At 32.5% G+C, this 10,831-nt stretch overlaps 1 protein-coding gene across 1 annotated transcript; it reads left to right on the forward strand.

The window, feature by feature from the left end:
* The first annotated feature begins 1,656 nt into the window (after positions 1-1,656).
* LOC111381161 (putative receptor-like protein kinase At4g00960) lies at positions 1,657-5,208 on the forward strand. Its single transcript, XM_023004907.1, has 6 exons — positions 1,657-2,014; positions 2,104-2,240; positions 2,425-2,635; positions 3,472-3,706; positions 3,816-3,966; positions 4,612-5,208. Exons 1-6 carry the CDS (start codon positions 1,948-1,950, stop codon positions 4,993-4,995), a joined length of 1,185 nt encoding a protein of 394 aa, XP_022860675.1. The 5' UTR covers positions 1,657-1,947; the 3' UTR covers positions 4,996-5,208.
* Positions 5,209-10,831: the final 5,623 nt, after the last annotated feature.

Raw genomic sequence — 10,831 nt, forward strand, 5'->3', positions numbered from 1 at the left:
GTAGTTGTAATGTGGGGGTTCGATTTTTTGTAAGCGCACTGTACAGACAACTCTTATTTTTTGACCTATTGGGGCACATCTCGCAATTTACTTTCCTCACAAAATTCTAGAGATGGAGCGATGAGGCTCTCAAGGTTGAGGTTCAAAATTTTTTTTTTTATATTTAAATTAAAGTCACAAGATTAAAAAATGTAAAGGACAAAGCAATGATAGTGGACACAAATTCATTACGGTAGAATTGACAAGCACATATATCAATTGTAATGATTATACACAAATATCAACTGTAATGATTATATAATTAATAACTAACAGAATTCGTGTAAATAAGGAAGTGTAAATAAAGGTAGGGATCGAGATGCGTGGATTCATGAGTTGGATGCGTAAATAGTAGATATGATTTTTTGCTAAATTACATAAACCAATTACAGACTTGAATTGGAAGCTTGAATTGATTTGATACATGCGATAAATTTATGCTTATAAAAATTATTTAGTTTCTAAATATTTTGCTTTAATTTTGAGAGGATCCTACCGATAACGTGTTGTGAAAAGAGAGAAATAGAAAAAAATAAGTTAATAAATTTGTGTGTTTTATTAAGAATTAAAGCTTATGTTTATAGGGAAGAATAAGTGATACAACGATAATAATTTCTAGAGAGTTGAAGTAGTACAATTTTCGTTCGCTAATAAACTTATCATTTACAACATATATAAATATATCCATGTTTAGTCTTCCCATTTTCTAAAACTCTTCAAATTTTAACGTGTACAATATTTCAATAAAATAATTTTATATATAAATTTAAAAATTTTCTTTACTTTTTAACTACATATTTCCTCGAAAAAAAAAATTACGTTTCACGAAATCTATTCTTAAAATATTTATATTCTATACGGACTTGTATCTATTAGTTTGTTTGAGCCCCCTTTTTAGGGTGAATAGATATTTTAATAGTGATTTTTTAGATAACATGAAATTAAAAAGTAAGAAATTTTTTCTAAATTTACGTATAAATTATTTTATTGAAAAAATGTATAATTGAAAAAGAGACCTAAAAAAAGGAGTTTAATAAAAAAAATGAATTTCGAATGATTGGCTATGGCCTATATGATGCTGGCCATACAGGGGGACACATGACCCTCCCTATTGATTGGGGTCCGAGGCGTCTGAGTTGCTTCAAAAATCAATTTTGCTTCCTGTCTAGGGTGGGGGAAAGGGCAAAAAAAGGGCGCAACATGGGCGCCCTATTTTTGAGCTTGTCCTCCACCCTAAGGTGAAAAATAGACTGTACATGTAAAAAGAAAGAAAAGGTTGGACCTTAACTTTGAGGGCCCCATCGTCCTGCCCCTAGAACTTCATGAGGGAGTTAAATCTCGAAATGTATCCTAGTATATTAGAGAACAAAAGCTGTCTATATATTGCGCCTACAAGGAGTTCAATTTCATATTTCAGGAATCGAACCCCCACACTGCGGCTGACAGTAAGGAGCGAGATAACCTCACTCCTATCCTTTGCACTAATGGACTATACCTTGAGAGCACTGTACATATATCAATGCATGATTGAAGAGTTTAAAAAATTATAAAAAAAACACCCAACAACTTCATGAATCATTATTGTTTTTCTTCCCTGATTTTCTGCCGGCCTATCATTCTTCCCGTGGCTTTGGCTATGTAGAAGAACTCGGATTTGTATGTTTGGAATTTTGTCCTGTTCTGTCCTCGTGGGTGCTCCAAGTCAGACATCATTTCATACAAATACTAAATAATTCATGATCGATAGCCAAATGACCAATTCTTTGACGCATTTTTCATAAATTTCACACGCTTCTAACATCAAAATAAAAGGCATTTACAGAATCTCACTAATAAAAATCCAAACGATAGAGAATCAACTAATCAGACTTATGCTGCTACTTTGATTATTTAATCTCGACACTTGCCATGAGTAATAAATTCAAGGACTTTCTTCAAAACGTTTTAAAGCCTTTCACTTCTAACTCAAACAGAGGTAAAATCTCGCTATGTTCCATTTTTTTTTTTCTCTTCTGTGTGGATTTGTTGGGTTTTTATTTGATTGTTGTTTGATGATTTGAATAGGGCAAACGGAAGAAGACTTGGAAGCAATTGCAGCGCAAGAACAGAAGCAGTTCCCTTTTGAAACCCTTAAAGCTGCAACCAAGGATTTTGACCCCACAAACAAGCTTGGTCAAGGTGGATTTGGCCCTGTTTACAAGGTAATATAGGTCTTTTTAGTTACAAGCTTGAATTTTTGCTTCTGGGCATATTGAATTTCACCTTAAAAAGGATAAAACAGGCCTCCCTTTTTTTTGGGGGGTGGGGGTGGGGGGTGGATTGGTTATTTAGTGTGAATTCTGAACAAAGACTTGATTTAGACTCGTGGGCATTTGTAATTTGTAGGGAAAATTGAGTGATGGGAGACAAATAGCTGTGAAAAAGCTAGCACATGGCTCAAATCAGGGTAAGAGAGAGTTTCAGATCGAGGCGAAGTTGTTGACGCGAATGCAGCATAGAAATGTGGTGAATTTGTTGGGATACTGTGTGCATGATGCAGAGAAGCTGCTTGTTTACGAGTATGTGGCTAACGAGAGCCTTGACAAACTTCTATTTAGTAAGTTCTACAATGTTTCTCAGATTTATCTATTTAAGTATTTGGTTCTTGACAAAATCTACATAGTTGTTGCACGAAAGAGAGTTGCACAATTTCACTGAGATATTACTTAAAAACACGATTGAGTTTTAGCATTTGCTTCCTGTTTAGGGCCTGAGATTACTAAATTTATACAATCTCTCTTTGTTTTTTGTGTCCACGAGCATGGTTGATTGTGTTTGAAGCTGTAAATGTGATCTAACATGACCAAGGGCGAGGGAAATGGACGTGGTTGACTTTGGATTCATTTCTCTTGCGTGAGAGAGTAGGGAAAAAACACATCTACTTTTAATTTGTTGCATTTAAATTCTCTGAAGGACGTTCTTTAATATGTCTTGACTGAAGAGGTTTATATTTGTCCATTTCAAATTGACTGCCATCCATTGGCTTACTGTTTATATGATTCTTCCCGGTGACATTTAGGGGTTGTTAGATAGAGCTTTTGATAAAAGGTTTTTAGCAAATTTTGATAAAAGCTGATAAAATATGTGGTTGAAAGTTAATGGAAGCTGTGGATCTCATGAAATGAAATGTGTGGTAAAAATTGTTGTTTGACTAGTTGAAAAGTTTATAAAACTATAGAAAAATTTTAGAACACAAACACTTAGATACAAATGTCAATGGTAGAAGATTTGATGAGGATTTGTAGTCTCCAGGTGATGTGTGAGACAGTGTCAAATCTTTTAATTCATTGGCTTTAGATTTATTTGATATTTTGCACAATGTTCAAATTATATTATAAACTTCAGATTACAAGTGATACAATGATACTGAGACATGTGATGTTATCAAATTAGATTCTGGTAGTCAGCAAGTACTTGATTGGAAGCAAAGACATGACATAATAACTGGCATAGCAAAGGGCTTGGTTTACCTTCATGAAGGCGCTCATACTTGTGTCATACACCGCGACATCAAGGCCAGCAATATCCTACTCGACGATAAATGGGTTCCCAAGATTTCTGATTTTGGCATGGCTCGTCTCTTTCCTGAGGATCAATCACATGTTAACACTCGTGTAGCTGGTACCAAGTATGTGGTTATGCTTTTAATTTTTGTTTTTTCGCTTACTGTTATGGTTAATCGGTTTGGAATCCTATGTCATGCTGCTGAATTGCTTATTATATTAACCTCGGAACAGTGGCTACATAGCACCAGAGTATCTCATGCATGGTGAACTTTCTGTGAAAGCAGACGTGTTCAGCTTTGGGGTTTTGGTTTTGGAGCTCATAAGTGGACAGAAGAATTTAACTTATAATCATGATCCTAACTCACGGAACTTACTTGAATTGGTAAGAACTTGATCTTTTAGCCAAAGTATAATTGTTGACTGTGGATCCTTATCCTATTCCTTCGGTTCATCTGATATAGTTTAATACTAAATTTGAGACCCAAGGTCATGACAGCAAATAAATTTTCTGTACTCATCAATTCTTCTGTCAATGACCTGCATAGTTGGTAGTTGAATACTGAATTAGAATTTTGTTACTGCGGGAAAGGAATGGAGTACTTAAATTCCTATTTCAGATAGAGTTGAGACAAATTTTGGCTTCTAGTGGTCCTATGACAATTCGACCTATTAGGTAATGCATTTTTCGTAATCCTAGACACCCGAAAAATATAATTCTTGAACGTGGGGTTGACAAGAATATGTTTCGCATTCATTCAGAAGAATATGATTTCTCTTACATGTTTCGACTCTGTTGTTTTTGAGATGCTCAGATTAGTTTTGTGTGTAGAACGTCTCTGCCTAATGAACACGCTCTATCCTTTGCCTCGGCAGTACACAAACGTTAATGGCCCTTAATTTCATGTTAGTTTTAGATCGAAGGGCCAGATAAATCTGTTATTTGTGTATTGAATATACCTCTGTAAAGATTGTAATTAAAGTACCAAAAACAGATCTTTTCTGAGAAGTTTATTGTTGTCTTTTGCAGGTATACAGGCTTTACAAGCAAGGTAGAAGCTTGGAGGTTGCAGATCACACTATGGCACCCTCAGCAATTCCCGAAGAGATAGCAATGTGCATACAACTTGGGCTGCTTTGTACCCAAGCTGATCCAGCATTGCGTCCCAACATGCACGAGGTGGTGTTGATACTGTCAAGGAAGCCAAGCACTCTCAAAGAACCAACAAGACCTGGATTCCCAGGTTCCAGATATAGAAGGACTGCGAGGCCATTACCCCCGACCTCTGGCTCTGGAACTTCAGGAGAATACAGTTCTCGTTCTTCTGGTTCCACAACAAATACAAACAGTGTCACTTCTACATGGAGCCTCAAGAGTCCCAGATTAGATCCTCATGGAAAACGTCCTATGTAAGGTTAGGATTGTCATTGTAGGTGAAGATTCTTTTATATGTAGTATGCTTTTCTATTACTGATTTTGACGTAGCGGAAGCTTATAAGAAATAGCAAAGTTTCATGAAAAATTCAAATTTGTTGATTTGCTCACGAATGTCAAGAAAGAGACAATCATGTAAGTGAAGTTTGTGAATATCCAATCACAATCGTATACATCTTGATTTTTTGAATAGTCAGCGATCCTTTATTTTTCAAATTTTCAATGCCCATGTATGAGTCAGAAATTAATCTAGTGAAATTGAAAAAGTAAAGACTGAGTGATCGAATTGAGATTTTCATGATAGTTCAGTGACCAGAATTGAAATTAACTCTGGATACGTTAGGTTTTAACATGAATTGCGCAATAATTGTTCAGTGATTTGATCGAGACATCTGACCCAACAAAGGAAAAATAATACGTTGTGAACAAAATATAATTTCTAACCGAATAATATTATACGCAATCGTTCACTATCGTGGTCGTTTTATGTGATATACATTTGGCAGCTAACGATTTGATATACGAGGCAATAAAAAAACTAATCACATTAATCCATTAAATTATCAACTGTTACATTTATGTCACGTAAAACAACTATGATAGTGGATAACTCCAAATAATATTACTCTTTTTAACCAAAGAAGTTCAGAGAACGATTAAAAAAATTCAATCAACAACAATAAAACCCTAGATACACGTAAATTGTGAGAAGTGAATAAATTAGTATAGAAGAGAAAAGAAGGAAAGAAAATATTGATTTGAAACCTAAACTAAATCCATTTTAACCTACAAAATATAGACAGAGAATTTAGGTAAAATACAATTATAATACTGTTTAGTGAATAATTATTTATTTTAGTAATTATATTCATCTCATAGTTTTTCATTGATACACCACATTTTAATTCCAAAAAAAGTTTCCAACATTTGTTTATTGTATCACTTGTAATCCCATTTTTTTTTTTAATAATCACATTATTGTTCTCAATTATTTATTTATTTATTTTTTATAATCACATTCTTGTTCTCAATCTTTTGCTATTTAGCCCATTGTCTCAATCCAAAAAAATCCCTTAATGAGGGCATATACACGTATTTACCCCTAATATTTTTAAATAAGTAGAAAATAACAAAATAAAAAAGTTTGACAAAATATTTATCTAGGTTTCAAAGCATTCTAACATAATATTGGACAGAAACTACCTTAGGATAAGATGTACTAATTAATTGAATGGTAAGGATAAAAATGTGACAAAAAAGTACAAATATAAACATTTACCGTCCTAGAAAATTGGGCTTCAATGACGAATATTAATGTCATTGAAACCTTAAAAAAGTTTCAATGATTTCTATCGTCACAAATTTCCTTGATAAAAGTGGCAGCACAAAATATAGTGACGAGTCTATAAATCATAATTGATTAAGCGAGAGGAAAATTCCTGTTGCAACCATTGATGAAAATTCATTGTCACGACTCCGGTGGACTCATGCCATCACAAATTTATTTGTACATATATCGTGTCACAAATGAAAAACTACATGAGTCCGACACTAACCATTTCTCATTGTGCATATAAACTAGATAAATTTTTGGTTAAAAGAAAAAAAAAATTTAAATAAAAAAAATTGATACCATTCTAGGCTTATGGGTAGCAAACAGATTGAACATAAGTTATATAAAGGTTCTTAGTACAATTAGATTCGAAAGGAATCAATATAAAAATATGCATGATTCGAGAAGCCAAATATAAGAAAATTGCAAATGGATATGATTTCAAGTAAGTCATAAATAAAACTTTAGATTAAGCAACAACAAAAGAAGAATAGACACGATTTTAAGTAAGTTATGAATGCATTGTTACAATTGAAAAAAAAAAAAAAAATCATACCTAAACTATGTCCTTATTCTTATCTTTATCTTTATCTATATCCCATTATTTCTCATTGACCGATAAAGTCAACTTCGACGAGATAGACTACAACATCCCTGCCGAGAAGGATTTTCTTTCTTATTGACCAAATAACACAACATTTTACATGATGACAACTAAACATGCAAATCATCCCCAAAAATATGATCTGATTAAGGAGGATGATTTTATTATAATTGAGAGAAGTAATAACATATATAGCACGTCAAAACTTTACTTTATAACTTTTAGAAAAGCTTATGGTTGCTTCACCTTTTTCAGTCTTATTCTTAACTTTTACCTGGCAAATGCAGGTCACCATTGTGACCCTGTATCTCTATCTCACATATATGCATACAAGGAGGAAGAGCGAAAAGAAACACGGAGCATGGAGGAGCATTTTGAAGTAGTAATAAACAGGAGAGGTATAAAGAGGATTTTGAAACCATGACATCTCAAAATGAGGAACAGGAGAGTCTCCTTAGACTCAAACAAAGGCAAAGTTTTCCTTTTCTTTTCTTATTTTGGTTTGATTTATTAGTTTATATTAATAAAACTTGTTTATAAAAAATTCCTAAAATTACTGCTCAGGTGGTTAATAGATTTGCCCTTGTCCGAAAGGAAGAAACAACAAATAGAAGAACTTCTACCTCCCAATGATAAGTATGTACCAGTTGTTTAGTGAAATTCCATTTGTAAACTTTTTGTTTTCATCTACAATTTGGCATTTGCCGTGACATTTTTACTTTGGTTGATAGATTATTTAGAAATAACATTTCTTCCAGATATGTGCAATTAATTCGAGTTTTTGTACTGCAGGATTTGAGATTTATGCTATGTTTATTATATGTTGATATATATAAAATTTTATTGTGTTATTTAGAGTAAATCATGCTGATGTTGTTGTTACTAATGCAGACAACAAGGTAGGTTTTCTACTCAACGGCATTTTGATAATGTTTTTAAGCTCTAGATGAGCCTTATAACTTTGATTTGATATGTGCTTTTGTAGCATTAATTTGACTTGCTGTAATTCTCACTGGGTAGCAAATGATATAAATTGCTTACTTTGGTACTACATAATTATATGGAGAAAGATGGGAATGATTGCAGCTTCCAACAAGCTGATTCTGTACAGTAGTTACTGAAGTGTTACTCAACATTTTTGCAAGTTGTTTCGACATTTGTAATTCCTAATGGCTGGATGGGATTAGATATTAGACCTGAAACTATCAAGTCGTTTGAAAAAGCTCTAGATATTATGAAATTAGTCATTTGGAATGGACCTATGGGTAATTCGAATTCGACAAGTTATCCATAGGAACATGAGTATAGTAGATAATAAGATAACTCATAACTGTAGATAAATTCTATTTTCTGTCACATTTACCTGGATATTTGAAATTAAGTGCTTGAATTGTTTATTATTTTTCGGGCTATAGCTAAGAAATTGGCAGAGCTTAGTGACAAGGGAGTGATATCAATCATTGGAGACAGTGACTTTGTTTCGACTATTGAAAAGGTTGGGCTTGCTGACAAGAAGAGCCATATCTCGACTGGAGATGATGAGAGCTTGGAGCTTCTTGAGAGGAAACCCTTACCTAGGGTTCTTGCCCTTAATGATGCTTAAGTAGTGCTTTTCTTTGTCATGACTGGTTTTCAGCCAGACTAGCTGAATGAGCTAGAGCTACGGAATGATACTGTACATGCAAGGAAGATAAGCCATGAACACGGTTCACTTATGGTAAAAATGAAAGAGGTTAATGCAATTGAGAAAGAACTACTTCAGCATATTGATATGATTACACTTGCATAGGAAGAGAATGATATAGAATTGGAATCAGTGAGTCCTCAACAATTCTCTTTCTGGGCATGTATCCTTCTTTTTCGTGTATAGAGTTTAATAATGCTTCTATTTTTTTGCAGGAAACTACCCATCTATATTATTTTGTTATTCTTTCCAAACTTCAACTGGTTTCAATAATGCCTTAACATTTAAAAAATAAATAATTAGATCATAAATCTTGATTTTTCTTTAATTTATATTATTGGGTTTTGTGTAAAATGGTCACAGAAAATGGTAAGAAAATGAATTGCCAAGCTTTAAAGAGTTCAGTTGGGAGGAATTGAAATCTTCTACAAATGAGGTTTCTTTTGAAAACATTGTGCCAAAGCATGGACAGAAGGCTCCTAATGTAGTTTACAAAGGATTTCTTGAAAATTATCACTGGATTGCTGTCAAGCACTTGCCCCGATTCTCACCAATTCCTTATTAGTGTTCGGTGTTTACTATTTTCTACTGGAGAGATGAAACAATTCCTTGAATAATGTGAAATATTTAAGCATTGGAGCTATGATGTGAGTTCCAGTTTGAAGTGCAAGATGTAGCTTCAAATAGCCTTTGAAATTTGTAGATGAACTTTAAAATAGCACTTGTATTTTATGCAATTCATGAAGTAGTTAAAACAAACATTATCTGTAATTTGTTCTACCTTTAGCTTCTATTTTGAGCTTACAAGTAATGGAATCTTTTCACCATTTACATTTATTCTTACAAGTAATGAAATATTTCTATGCTAGAGTTGAGCAAGAAGAGAAATAAATATAAAGATATACTAAATAAATTATTAAGTAATACAAGATTCTCATGTATACAAATTAGAACTGTCTGCACTAAAGTTTAGACTTTGAACATTTAAAATTTAAATTTAATTATTGACTTAAAACCAACTAAACAAGAAGATCTATCAAAATTTGAGATCATATATCCATCCATGTACTCCAATTCACGTCCAAATATTAGTGCTATTTATTCAATAGAACAATTTAATGTTCCAAATCTTAAAAGCATTCCAAATGCGTGGTTGAAAAGAAAAGAAAGAAAAATGCATTTTGAAAAAAATGGCTAACAAACGGGGCCTAAACAACATTGGATACAAAAATATTATAAACTTAAATAATACATAACTAACTTTAATAAATAAAGAGTCGCAAATGAGAATTTAAATACAGTAAATGCCAATGTTCGTATCAAGAATAAAAAATATAAAAAGAAATGAAAAATAAGTCAATTTGGACCAATCTATGAATATCTTTCATGTTTACAAATGAATTTATCTCAAATTTACATGTACTTATTTTTAACATTAATCAACAAACGTGCAACGCACGTGAACCTCGCTATTTGTGTGAAAAATACATATTGCTCATGTGAGTGGACATGTAGGTAATAGAAACAGAGTGGTGGGGGCAAAAATTAAATAAATGAAGAAAAAATGTTATAAAAAAGGATTCAACATAAAAAAAGTGTATAACATAAATAGAAGCATTAGAATTTCCATGGTTTTTATACATAAACATATATGTATGGAGTCCGATATTTTCGAAATATGGAGTTTCGTCAAAATTAATTCAAAATGAGAGTGCAAACAAATTCAATTACGTTTGCAGCCTTAAATATCGTGAATTGTGAGAACAAATGCCATCATTTCGTAAAGAATAATGTTATTTACAATCATTTACTATTGCAGTCGTCCTACGCGACACGCTTGTGGTGATTTGATATATATGGTAAAAAAAAATTACCATATTAATATATCAAATCATAAACCGTCATATAGGAAGCCACGTTAGGCGACTAACGTAGTGAGCGACTATGAATAATATTACTCTTTCGTAAAAATATTATAATTTAACATTCCCAATAGAATGCTACATTAATCAAATATATAGGGACTTGTTTGGTAAGTAGAATTAGCTACCAAATTGATTACTTGTAGGAGTTGATATTTTTTTCACATTTCATTTTCATTTTAATACTAAAGTATATATGGGATAAAAAAAATATTAAAATGTAATGTTCTATATATATATATATATATATATATATATATATATATATATAT

The sequence above is a fragment of the Olea europaea genome, unplaced genomic scaffold (genome assembly GCF_002742605.1).
Source record: "Olea europaea var. sylvestris unplaced genomic scaffold, O_europaea_v1 scaffold2264, whole genome shotgun sequence".
In the NCBI taxonomy this organism is placed as follows: domain Eukaryota; kingdom Viridiplantae; phylum Streptophyta; class Magnoliopsida; order Lamiales; family Oleaceae; genus Olea; species Olea europaea.